The sequence below is a fragment of the Sinocyclocheilus grahami genome, unplaced genomic scaffold (genome assembly GCF_001515645.1).
Source record: "Sinocyclocheilus grahami isolate Dianchi unplaced genomic scaffold, SAMN03320097.WGS_v1.1 scaffold14.1, whole genome shotgun sequence".
Classification (NCBI taxonomy): Eukaryota; Metazoa; Chordata; class Actinopteri; order Cypriniformes; family Cyprinidae; genus Sinocyclocheilus; species Sinocyclocheilus grahami.
In genome coordinates this window covers 1,180,380-1,194,207 of record NW_015505193.1, presented here as the reverse complement: position 1 = coordinate 1,194,207, position 13,828 = coordinate 1,180,380, and the positions used below count along the sequence as shown (strand labels likewise).

Below are 13,828 nucleotides of genomic sequence, written 5' to 3'. Positions count from 1 at the left end.
TTTACAGATCTTCTTTATGCACCAAGAGCTTGTAACACTCCAAAGAGAAAGGAAAACTTGAAATCGCATCATATAACCCCTTTAAAGTAAAAGCTTTATAAAAATCAAAAACGTCAAAATATCTTGAGCTTGTGTTAACCACAGACCTTATTCAGGCATTTAACCAAAAACTCATTCAAAAATACATTGACCTTGGGATGATGGAAACCGGATGTGCAAAAACGCTAACTTATTTACAGGTTTTGGCCTCCAAAAAAATACGTCATCCCTTTTGTGTTGTACGTTCGAGTGAAACAAATCATCAAAAAAGATGGATTTGACGAGAATTTGGTTCTGTGCATTGGTTGTTTATTGGATGGAGGCAGATCTGAACACGAGCTTGCTGTTGATTGTAAGGAAGGGCTGGGTTTTAAATAGACTGAATGATTGGAGAAGTCAGTCATTTCACTGAAACATCGATATATTGGGGAAGTCGTGCCCTAATGGTTAGAGAGTCGGACTCATAACCCAAAGGCTGTGGGTTCGAGTCTCGTACCGGCAGGGATTGTAGGTGGGGGGAGTGAATGTACAGCGCTCTCTCCCACCTTCAATACCACGACTGAGGTGCCCTTGAGCAAGGCACCGAACCCCCAACTGCTCCCCGGGCGCCGCAGCATAAATGGCTGCCCACTGCTCCGGGTGTGTGTTCACGGTTTGTGTGTGTTCACTGCTGTGTGTGTGCACTTTGGATGGGTAAATGCAGAGCACTAATTCCGAGTATGGGTCACCATACTTGGCCACATGTCACTTCACTTTTTTGATTAAAAATTGTAAGGTCTAAAAAAATTAAACATGCATGAATGAATCATTCACAACATGCATTTAGAAAACATGAATTTCCATTTCATGCCAATTGCACAAAAGGCTGCAAACGAACAGCGCGCATCTGAAGTGTCTCTGAAGGAAATAATGCATTATTTATCAATTATTTATTTATTTATAAATTTAATAAATTTTCTTATCAGGCCGATACCAGAAAAAATGAGCATTTATCGGCCGATACCGATATGGTGGCCGATATATCGTGCATCCCTACTTTAAACCATCTTGAACTTAACCATGTGCAGTGTGGGAACTGCAGGGATTAGGGACAGATGTAGTTAGAAAATACAGAATAGATAAGACATTGTCTAGCATGCAAGTCAACCATTTTAAACCATTGTTTGCTCTCTCACAGGTCAGGTGATCAAAGCATGGGACATCGGTGTGGCCACGATGAAGATTGGCGAGATCTGCCAACTGATTTGCAAACCTGAGTATGCCTATGGAGCTGCTGGCAGCCCACCCAAAATCCCACCCAACGCTACCCTTGTGTTCCAGGTGAGGTCCAGATGCATGTGAACAGGATATTCAGAATATTGTATTGTATAATAAAGAAAATTGTAAGGAGTTTGTGTATTGTCTGGCAGGTGGAGTTGTTTGAGTTTCACGGGGAGGACATCACAGATGAAGAAGATGGTGGAATTATTCGCAGGATCATCACTAAGGGGGAGGGGTACACAAAGCCTAATGAGGGTGCATCTGTGGAAGGTGAAACACTGCTCTTATTCCTCCAACAATCAATAAATGGAGAGCAATTCATCTACATGTCAGTCTGCAAGGGTCCACTAAATGAGTAAAGCAAATGTTAACAGAAGAATGAAGCGAAACTAATTTAAAGAAACAGTTGACCCGAAAATTGCTTTCTCCAGTGCACTATTCCTTTAATCATTTTGTGTGAGTGCACTCTTTGCAGTAGTTAATCGTTCTATTTCTTTGGGTTAGTGTGGTTGGAGGGCTGTCATGAGGACCGCGTTTTCGACGAGCGTGAGCTGAAGTTTGAGGTGGGAGAAGGAGATAGTTTGGGTCTGCCTCCAGGTGTGGAGAAAGCCCTGCAGGCAATGGAACAGGGAGAAGAGGCGCTCTTCACCATCAAACCAAAGTAAAGACACATTTCTTACAACTGCAAGCAGTGTCTGTTGATGTCCATGCTTTATGTTCGTTTATTTATGCGTGATCATTAATCTTAGGTATGGCTTTGGAACTGCTGGCAGCAACAAATTCGACATTCCACCTAATGCTACGCTGCAGTACAAAATCAAATTGAAAGCATTTGAGAAGGTCAGTGTGTGCTCCTAAATAAAAGCAGTGCACAGAGGAATTCACTCAAGAAAAAGCCAGTATATTGGGATATTATGTTTTTGAGGTTAACATTTAGGGAACTTTTGGGTATGTAATATAACATTACTTGTTCCTTGATATAAGGTCATTGAATCCATCCCTAAAAACAACAATAATTTGTCATATGTTTTCTAGCTTTATTTTTTTTTTTTTATCATGCTTTAAGATTAATTACAGTCTGTAAGTGATCAGTTAAGCAGTAATGTCTGTACACAGTCATTGTCATGAATGGATATGAGCTTAATATGTTGTGTTCTCTCATACAGGCAAAAGAATCCTGGGAGATGAACACGACTGAGAAACTAGAACAGAGTGCCATCGTCAAAGAGAAAGGAACTCAGTATTTTAAGGTAGCAGAAATGTCATACACACTGACATGTTATTCATCCACTACGTCCCATTTTAATCTAATAGTACACTTTTTAAGAATTGGAGTGTGTTTTCTGTGCACAGGAGGGGAAATATAAGCAGGCAGCCACGGAATACAAACGCATTGTGTCCTGGTTGGAGCACGAGTCTAGTATGCAGCCGGACGAGGAAGAGAAAGCCAAAGCTCTGCGATTGGCTGCTCATCTCAACCTAGCTATGTGCTACCTAAAGCTGCATGAACCAAATCCTGCCCTCGAGAACTGTGACAAGGTAGGAAATGAACAACATTGTTAATGCTTGCACATGGTCATGCTTACACAGTCATATTTAAGGGCTGCAAAAGTTAATACATTAAGTTTATTAAACATGTTAATAAATGACCCTTAAATTGTAATGCCTTTATTAAAATAAGTAAATAAGCATTATTAGTTATTTTTGAATATTTTTATTTGGCTTTTTTATTTTAGTACTTGTTTATTTTGAATATTGTTGAGTACTTATTTATTGTTGAATATTCTATTTCAGTTACATTTCAAATTTCTGTTTACATTTTTTCTAATGTTTGTATAGTATAAAGTATAAAAGCCAAAAAAGGCATTGGACAGAGTTTCTCTTTATTGATATTCACTCTTGAATCCTAAATTGCAGGTTATATTAAAAAGAGACCAAACTGTTCTCATTTGTCCTGATTTCTTTTTGCTTTCTGTATTTTTGCAGTGGAATTCATAAAAGGAAATCGATGCACTGGATGAACCAGTGTACTACTACACAGTTGGATGAAATACAGAAATACTACAGAACTGCTAGACTAATAAGCTGAAGCAGCTACGCTGAAAATATGGTGTCGAAACAATTTTCACAGATAAATTGCTAAATTTCTCCAATTTTTCACATTTAATGTGTTACTTGACATGACAAATGTGAAATTCTGAAGTAAAGAATAGTATTTTCTAATATAACTTACTCTATTTTTTTTATAACTTTGAACAATTGTTTTTTACAGGGTTTTTTTTAATTATTTTTTTCTTAAATGACATTTTCAAGAACCATAATTCTCATGGGCTTGGACAACCTTGATGATTATGATAATTTTAAAAGTGTGGTTTATAGTCCTGGAAAAGTATTGGAAACTATATTATTTTTCCATGTCCTTGATGCACCTCTGATGTTGACTAGAACAATAAAACAAACTCCAAATCCTCTTGCTGTAGTGTCTGCTTTGTAGCATTTAGTACAGTGTGAAAGTAGTATAAAATTGGTCTGTCTCTGCAAAGATAAATTGTAAGCCAGTGGAATTCATAAAAGGAAATCGATGCACTGGATGAACCAGTGTACTACTACACAGTTGGATGAAATACAGAAAAACTACAGAACTGCTAGACTAATAAGCTGAAGCAGCTACGCTGAAAATATGGTGTCGAAACAATTTTCACAGATAAATTGCTAAATTTCTCAAATTTTTCACATTTAATGTGTTACTTGACATGACAAATGTGAAATTCTGAAGTAAAGAATAGTATTTTCTAATATAACTTACTCTATTTTTTTATAACTTTGAACAATTGTTTTTTACAGGGGTTTTTTTAATTATTTTTTTTCTTAAGTGACATTTTCAAGAACCATAATTCTCATGGGCTTGGACAACCTTGATGATTATGATCATTTTAAAAGTGTGGTTTATAGTCCTGGAAAAGTATTGGAAACTATAAAAAAAAATTAAATGACATTTTTATAATAAATATACATTTTTATTCAATTTATATAAATTGACAAATTGTAAAATCAAATAGAAATTGTTATTAGTGGGTAAAAAAAAAAAAAAATTCCAGAAAAATATTACTGTAATCACAAATTGTATACGTTACCACTTTGTAAGTAAAGTTTGAAAACTAGCAGCTTTGTCATTACACCAGAAGTGTCAGAAATATCCATTCAAATATTGTCTTTGACAGAAGGGGGAGCCTTGGAGTCAAAAAGGTTGAGCACCACTGCATTAGGCCAACTTGTTTTGATAGGTTTGTCTATGAAACCTTCACCATCTTAAATACCATAGAATAAACTCTGAAGGGCTGTGGCGTATAGAGTATACACTATACAGAAATATCCATTCAAATATTGTCTTTGACAGAAGGGGGAGCCTTGGAGTCAAAAAGGTTGAGCACCACTGCATTAGGCCAACTTGTTTTGATAGGTTTGTCTATGAAACCTTCACCAACTTAAATACCATAGAATAAACTCTGAAGGGCTGTGGCGTATAGAGTATACACTATAAGTAGAGTCTAGCAGCAATAAAATAAGAATAAACGTGAAAAAAGCAAGTAATGCATTGCTACACAATTTTTTTAGTAAAGTGCATTTGCGTGGAACTTGAAACACTGACCAAATCAAAGCCAATAGACAGTAAAACCTGAAATCACCTACAGTGTAGCTGTAGATCAGCCAACGGTCCCCATAAGAAAATGGCTTAAATCACATACTACATAATGCCTAAATAATAATATACATCTCAGATGCACAAAGGTTTCTGTGAGGGTTGGATTTAGGATTATCATTAGCACAATCTAAAAACAACAGAAGCCTCCATCCTGATTGTGGCAAACAAATTTTGTATGTGTTTTTCTTTATTACTAAATATGAATATGAACATGACAGTAAACGTTGTCTGTATATTTAAAGACGAACACAACATGCAAAATAACAACATGTTTGACCCAAATATGTAAACCAGGGGTATTAAAACATACTCCATTTTAATATATAAAAATAGCAAACTAAACATGTGAACGGTTACTGACACATTTAGAAATTACTTAATTGAGGAGTATCTGTTTTAAATATATTTGATATTAAAAAAAATATAGCATTGCACACATTTTAAGGTCAAATAGAATATTGTAAACTACTATTACATAACCTAAATCAAACTCCTATATTTTTACATTACTGAAAACGCAAAGCTTCTCTAACGAAGCGTAATTTTATGTCACTGGCTTTGAACACTGGAGATCTTCCCTCATGTCCGCCTGCAGTGTGTCACTTGGTAACACACTGGTCATTGGGGATGGTAAAGTCCCCAGGCAGATATGCTTGTTTGTATCTGCTAAGCTCTTCTCTCTCTTTCTTTCATGTCTCGCGTTCAAATGTGTGGCCCATGCCACATCTGCTGGAAACGCCATTGACACTGAAGACAAATAAACCTGCATGCAAAACAACCTGCAGCAACAGTATAGCAGGACATACAGGTTTATCCAGATCAGCTGTGCCGCACAACACATCCAAACATTTTCCTTTGTCCTCTATGGACTTTTAGGAGATTTGTGAATTAGCATTTAAAAAAGAATAAATGCTTTTGTGGACAATAATAATGAACATTAACATTGTATAGCCAAGTGAATGAGACAAAAAAAAAATTTATCCCTTCTGCCTTTAATATTTAAACAAGTATTTTATCTATCTATCTATCCAATATTTTTTAAATATTGATATTAAATAGATAAAATGCTAAACAAGATATATATATGTGTGTGTGTGTGTGTGTTACTGATATGTTGATTTATTTATTAAATATGTCCTTTCCAATACAATTTTTTTATTGTGCTATGATAACTCTCTCGCTCTCTCTCTGTGTAAAATATATCGATTTCAATATTTAAAAACTTCTTCCTTATATTGTGCTAATGATACACACACACACACACACAAACATTTGTTTTGCAAATTGTAAACATTTTTTTAAAAACTTCTGTTAAGGGGTGTTTTTATGTTAATAAATGTAAGGATAGCTTGTTTTTTAATGCTATTTTTTATTGCCAAAGCATCACACAAGCTATACATGTATATACATTATATACCAATTATAATAAATAAATGACACAAAATAATAAAAAAACTACATCTCGACATAATAGGCCTACATCGCATTCTTTAACTAAACAAATGAAAAGGCAGCACAGATTTACCGTCTTAAGAGCTTTGTAGTTGATTGAAGATGAAATCGCTTGGATATATTGCTCCATATCTAGCAGACTCGTGTGTGCCTCTGTTGTACCTGTTGAGGAGCAGCGACGTCACGCAGAGGGCGTGGCCTCCTCAACCTGTGCGCGCACTGATGTGTGAGGGACGCTTGCGGACGCTGAATCACAGAGAAGAGAAGAGAAGGAAATGTGAACCAGTGTGACGCGACGTCGGCTTTTTCCACCTGCTTTGAAACCGGGAAAGCGTGTGTCGATGGTCTTTACAGCGGTTTTCAACTTGTGTGAACCACACGGAGCCCGAAGCACTTGAAGATGATGCTCAACTTTTTCCCCGTGCGGAAATTCAAGCGCAACGGCAGATACATTGTGTTCGGGGCGGTGCTGACTGTCGCGTTACTGGCGGTATATCTGGAGTTCATGGCCACGAGCGACGAGTGGAGCAGCACTGGTGAGTGACTTCTGATGCCCTGTCACTAATTACTGGTTACTGATACATTCGTTATGCTAATGGTTACATATAAGGCCAAGTTATGGTGATGCTTTACAATAGGGGTCAGTTTATTAACTTTATTTAATTGACCATGTATCACGAACGGACCATGAACAGCATTTAATGGACTAGGTAATGATTCCCAAACGTTCTGTCAGCCGAACCTATTTGACCTAAAAGTGTACGGTTTCTGATCTCGGTTAATGGTCACATGACACGCAGGTAAACAAAATATGTAATCTTTTTTTTTTTTTTTTTTTTGTATTTTACTTGTTTTTATATTTATTAATAATGTTCATATATTATTTATTTTTGTTAGCAGACTGAAAATCAATCACGTCGGGTGGTTCTTGGCCTCCACGTCTTGCATTTAAAATCTTTAATGCATGGCAAACCGTTGATTATCCCTTACTTAATGAATTTAACTGAATATTATCAATATTACATTATTAACTCCATTCTATTGTCTTTTTCTATTTCATTCTGACAGTTTCATTCATTCCATTATCTTTTTTAAATTAATTGTTATATGTACAGTTAATTAAACCAATTTCTAATAGGATTCCGGTTTTTAATTACATTCCACTCTACCTATTTCTTATAATATTCCATTCTACTACCAAATACAGTCTATTTTCTAGCTATATCCATTGTTTTCTAATTAGAGTAATTACATTCTGCATACATTCCATTTTTAATTTTGTTCCAGATTTTGCTCACTACATTCCACATTTTTAATGTTTACTTGCAGTCCATTCTACTAATTACGTTCCACAGATTTGGAGAAATTTAGTGCACCAATGGATCCTCTGCAGTGAATGGGTGCCGTCAGAATGAGAGTCCAAACAGCTGATAAAAACATCACAATAATCCACAACTCTCTAGTCCGTCAATAAACGTCTTGTGAAGAGCTGAAGTGTTTGTAAGAAACAAATCCCTCATCCACCATAACTGCAAGCCAAAATATGTGTACATAATCCATAACATTGGAAAAAGTCCATCCCCTGTTGTCCTCTCAAATCAACATTTTTTGCTTGTAAACTGTGCTTGCTCTGTGCATATTTCTCTCCTGATTCAAACGTGAATACTTTTTTTGTTTATTATTACTATTACTTTATTAGGACTATTAATTTAGCTGGAAGTAAGCACATTTTATTACAAATATGCAGCTTTTTGCTTCACAATACATTAACTGATAGACTGGAGTGGTGTGGATTATTGTGATGTTTTTATCAGTTGTTTGGACTCTCGTTCTGACGGCACCCATTCACATGTAATGCTAAATTTCGCCAAATCTGTTCCGATGAAGAAACAAACAAATGTTGGATGGACTGAGGGTTTTGGGTGAACTATTCCTTTAAGAAGAGTTTTTCATGGTGAATTGCTTCCATTATTATTACACACAATGCAATGCAATATACAATACAACATGCAAACAGTACAGAACAATGAATTTAGTGCAGTGACAGAATACATTGTGTTGATGCGAACATGGATATGGTCAGTGTGCACGCAGACACAAGAACATCAGGCTGGTTGTTTCTGCCCTGCCGGTCTAGTTAGTTTCTTTACACCTGCTCAAAATCAGGGTGTTTCCTTCCCATTCCCAGAGTGATTCACGGTGTCTACTCTGCTTTTCTTTTTTCTGCTGACTCGGGGACCTTGAAACATATAGCAATTTTTAATCATGTTTTCTCATTGGCCCTGATTTGCAAAGGCTGCACAAAGAGAAGATCATGTGATTGAGGAAACTTGAGAGATGTCTAGTGAGCTCTGATTTGCAGAAGGGGTTTGTCATCTTGTTTGAGGTCAGTATCAGGTCAAAGAAGCAGCACCAATGTCACACCAGCTGGACCTCAGGCAGCTAAAATGATACTTAAATAGTAAACATGCACTGCCCTGTGAGCGAAATCATATTTAAAAGCAACAACTGTCCGGTAGAACTTTGAGGAGGAAGCTTGAATGTGATGAAGTACTTTGTTCCTTCTGTATTTTTAAAAGAAATCCAGAAGTGAATGTTTGACCTGCACATGGCATCACTGACACGCTCTTGTGAGTCCGCTGGCCATGAATTCACATGCATGCCATTCCTTTGTGAACCTGCATATATTTTGCATGCTGACGTTACACATACTTTTTTATCCTCCTGGGGTAATGTTATTTGCATATTTATGAGGTTAATAAAATCAATTGGACATGCTCCCAATATGAATTAAATTTACATTTACATTTACATTTAGTAATTTAGCAGACGCTTTTATCCAAAGCAACTTACAAATGAGGACAATGGAAACAATCAAAATCAACAAAAGAGCAATGATATGCAAGTGCTATAACAAGTCTTAGTTAGCTTAACGCAGTACACATAGCAAGGTTTTTTAAAATTATATAATAAATAAAAAGAAAAACACATAGAACAGAAAAAGAATAGAGCAAGCTAGTGTTAGAGGCCTTTTTTGCTTTTGATAATTGTATAATAAATAAAAAGAAAACAAATAGAATACAAAAAGATTAGAAAAGCTAGTGTTAGTTTTTAAAAATAAAATTAGAATAGAGAGTGCTAGAGTTAGAGGGTCAAAAAAAATGGAAGAGATGTGTTTTTAGCCGATTCTTTAAGATGGCTAAGGGCTCAGCTGCTCGGATTGAGTTGGGCAGGTCATTCCACCAGGAGGGAACATTTAATTTAAAAGTCCGGGAAAGTGATTTTGTGCCTCTTTGGGATGACACAATAAAGCAACGTTCACTTGCAGAACGCAATATGAATGCACGCAAACCTTTCCTTCTTTTAAATATCATCACGTAAATCTGTTGTTTAAACTGTTAATACATTAAGTTTTTTTCTCCAACTCTGAAAACTATGGAATGAAAAAAATAATAAAGGTAATTGTGACTTTTAATCTCAATTCTGACTCTTTTTTTTTTTTTTTTTTTTTTACTTGCAATTCTAAATTTATGTCTCATAATTCTGACTTTTTTCTTTAGAATTCTCCAATACAAACTTGTGGGGAAAAAAAAGTTTGATCTGAGAGATGTAATCTCAGAGTTGTTTTTATTCAATGGCAAAAACAGGCTTTTGTACAATGCAATTGACCCTTCGCCAGCAGTTTGATTGACAGGTGATCTGGCCAATCATAACGTCGAATCTGCTATTTTGTTCGATAAACAAACCAGACAGGATAGTATATTAACGTCGGTGGACTTGAACTTGAAAAATGGAGTGATACCTTCTGATGTTCATTCATGTATATTTTGTGCTATAACTAGAAAAGAGATGATCAGTTCATGTGGTGCTTGAACTGAGGCGCTACAGCAATCTGTCACAACCAACTAAAGAACCACAAAATGGTATTTATTGTTTAAATTTCTTAAAAAATTACAAAATTTGAAATCTGAGACTTTTTCATACCAAATGTAACCTGTTCTGTCCAAACCTGCTTTGTCTGTCAACGCGTTGTCCGGTTCCTCTTTGCTCCACGATGTATTTTTCATCTATGTATTATGAGAACATGATGTGAGAGCTTGTCGGACGTAGCAACAGTAACTAAGGGTCAACAATGTTTTTTATTGTTTGTTTGTTTTTTTTGGTAGATGAAATCAGTTTAATGACCGCAGATGAGATTACACAAACATTCTGAAACATTTTAAACCGTATTTAAATTTCAGAATTGTTTGTATTGATTGTCAATTGTCAAAGCTGTTGGTAGATTCTCGGTTTTGAAGCTACCATTTGTAGTCAGTCACACAGAAATCAGCTGAAGTGACCAAATATAGTGGCCAAATATTCACCTAAAAAAGAAAATGCTGTCATTTACTCACCGTCAAGTTGCTTCTTTTGTGTTCCACAGAAGAAAGAAATACATGCAGGTTTGGAACAACATGATGGTGAGTAAATATGAGTAAATATTGTGACAATTTTCATTTCTGGGTGAACTGTAAGGAATGGGTGAGTAGTGCCAATCTGTGAAACCTAGTAGCACGTTAATGTTTTTAAAGTTTTTTTTATGTGTTTTTTTTTTGTTTGTTTTATGCCTAAATTGGTACAAAATCTTCAGGAGAAGATGCACCATCGTCATTTTGTACAACATTTGCAACTGCTTATAATCGCTTAATTCGATGGACCACAATTATCAAATTGTGTCATCCGTTATAGGGACTACTGAACAGACATTTAGATGTTTCACCCCCCCCCCCCCCCCCCTCTTTCTCCCATGCTGCACTGGGTACGGGAGCTTCTTTCTTTTAAACAAACTCAACATTCCTCCATGTGCTGCCGGTGACCTCTAAGGAGTACAGTAAAAGAAAGGATTTGGAAAATGGAGAAAGGCAAAGAAGGAAATGTGGGTTGCTTGCTAAAAACACACTTTGAACATGCACATGACATGCAGAAATCCTCAGGATCTATACTTTAAATGCATTTGTTCTCACTCGCACACTAAGGAAAGTTCACACACTGCCCAGTGTGCAAATACACAGACCTGAAGACACAGACCATAAAAGTCTGCCTGCCACGGCCCTCCCCGTAGTGTGAGTTTAGTGGCACTGGGGGTCAGGTGACCCTTTCTTCTGTAAGGTGAGGCGTCATTTCCTGTGCTCATTGTTACTATAGCACCAACGTGTAAGGTTAAGCACACTTGAACTTCTCTGTACACACACACACACACTCTGTCTTTTTGCAGAGAGTCTGTTGGCTTCACCTCCCGATGAGCATCTTGACATTTGCTGTAAATGTTTGAAGAGACCTAATGTGCAAATATACTAGAAAGCTTTTTTTGTGTATGCATCTTCTGTTTGACAAATTCTGATACAATTTGTCCCTGTTGAGCAGGATGTCTCCGCCACAAAATTGTGAAAAGAAAAGTTTGATCTATGAGATGTAATCTCAGAGTCGTGAAAAGAAATTAGCAAATTGTTTTTATTCCGTGGCAGAAACAGGCTTTTGTACAATGCAATTGACCCTTCGGCAGCAGTTTGATTGACAGGCGGTCTGACCAATCATAATGCCAAATATGCTATTTTATCCGATAAACAAACCAGACATGAGTAGATTAACGTCGGTGGACTTGAACTTGAAAAAATGATTGATGTATTGATGTCTTTCTGCTAGGGATGCACCGATATGAAAATTTTGGCCGATACCGATAACCGATTATTCTTTATTTTTGAAAGCCGATAACCGATATGTTGGCCGATAAATCTATATCCAAATTGTTATATACTTTTTGAGAGCCTGATTACAAAAAAGGTCTCATCATTAAAAGCCACATCCCAAACACTTCAACATAAGCAGCCTAGTTTGAACGGTGTACATTTTAAAAATATTTTTACTCTCCCATTACCAAATTTAGTCATAAAAAAGCCTTACAAATAAATAAAATTATGCATAAATAATGCAAACAAGTCACTGGACATCATTACACATGTAAAGAATCAAAATGAATGCGCCACAGATCAATAAAACAGAATAGCCTCTGCACGGACAATAATTAAATGATTTTAATTACTAAACCATATTGTTGATGAAAATAATAAGAGAAAAATACAAGTGGTTGTTGTTATTAATAATATATCAATGATTTTGAAAAAGTAACAAATTAATACCACTGTTTTAAATAGCAGCCATTGAGCTGCAGCTCAAGCTGAAGCTGAAGAGCTGAATGAACACGGTAAACTGAAGCGTTTTGCTGGCAGCTTATTTAACTCAAGGAAATGCATCCTGAGATTAATATTAATACAACATAAACATAATATTACAACTTATATATGAAATGACAAATGACGCAGTTATTGCATGCTATAGTCAGAATGTGTGATCCTGTTGTGGATGCGCTCTTCCCATAACAACGCGCTGAAACACGGCAACTAAACCCAAAGAATTCACAACGTTTTATTATAATAATGTTCTCATTAGAATGTTATATACACGACATTCCCAATCATAGTTATTAATGTTGTGCACTGCTGTTTGAGCTGCGTGCGCTGAGCTAAAGACGATCACCGGTAAACTGAAGCGCTCTTTTAACTTAACCAAACGCATTCTATATGAGATAAATCAGATATACATCAAATAAACACAATATTACAACGTACAATTGCACAAAAGGCTGCAAACGAACAGCGCGCATCTGAAGTGTCTCTGAAGGAAATAATGCATTATTTATCGGCTTTAAGATATCGGCCAAATTTTCTTATCAGGCCGATACCGATAACAGAAAAAATGAGCAGATATCGATATGGTGGCCGATATATCGTGCATCCCTAAAAAATACAACTGTTAGTTCATGTTAGCTCAGGTCCTTTAAACAATATGAACAAATACGACGTTTGAGTTTAATAATGTATTAGTAAATGTTGAAATTAACTAAGATTAATGAAGGTTTTAGAAGTATTTTCATTCTTAGTTCATGTTTACTATGCAGTTAATTAATATTAACAAACAGAATATTATTGTAAACTGCTACCACAATACTAAAATAACACAGGTTTGTAATAACTAGCTAGTATTGCTGATAAAAGCATTCTCCGCAATCTTTCTTTCCAGTTTGTAAATCCTGCACTGCAAAAAAAAAAATGTTTTTTTTGTCTTGTTTCCAGCCAGAATATCTAAAAATTCTTAAATCAAGAAGGACAAATTATTGTCTGGTTTTCAGAAAAAACATGTCAAAATTAAGTGAGTTTTTGCCTGAAACAAGCAAAATAATCTGCCAATGGGGTAAACAAAATAATCTTGTTTTCTGTTTGAAATAAGATTATTGTGTTTGTTCTAAGCAAAAACTCACTTAATTTTGACATGTTTTTT

General features: G+C 35.8%; 2 protein-coding genes across 2 annotated transcripts in view; both read left to right on the top strand.

Moving 5' to 3' along the window:
• The window catches only part of LOC107600640 (peptidyl-prolyl cis-trans isomerase FKBP4-like), an 11,559-nt gene extending 8,262 nt beyond the window's left edge, over positions 1–3,297 (top strand). Inside the window, exons 3-9 of the mRNA XM_016292586.1 lie at positions 1,217–1,359; positions 1,449–1,569; positions 1,804–1,960; positions 2,049–2,139; positions 2,466–2,549; positions 2,653–2,838; positions 3,286–3,297. Coding sequence (XP_016148072.1) covers positions 1,217–1,359; positions 1,449–1,569; positions 1,804–1,960; positions 2,049–2,139; positions 2,466–2,549; positions 2,653–2,838; positions 3,286–3,297 — 794 coding nt within the window. The remainder of the gene's footprint in view (positions 1–1,216; positions 1,360–1,448; positions 1,570–1,803; positions 1,961–2,048; positions 2,140–2,465; positions 2,550–2,652; positions 2,839–3,285) is intronic.
• A 3,407-nt stretch (positions 3,298–6,704) lies between these two features.
• b4galnt3b (beta-1,4-N-acetyl-galactosaminyl transferase 3b) overlaps positions 6,705–13,828 on the top strand; it is a 26,860-nt gene continuing 19,736 nt past the window's right edge. The window contains exon 1 of the mRNA XM_016292575.1: positions 6,705–6,990. Within this exon, the coding sequence (XP_016148061.1) occupies positions 6,855–6,990 (136 nt within the window). The 5' untranslated portion in view covers positions 6,705–6,854. The remainder of the gene's footprint in view (positions 6,991–13,828) is intronic.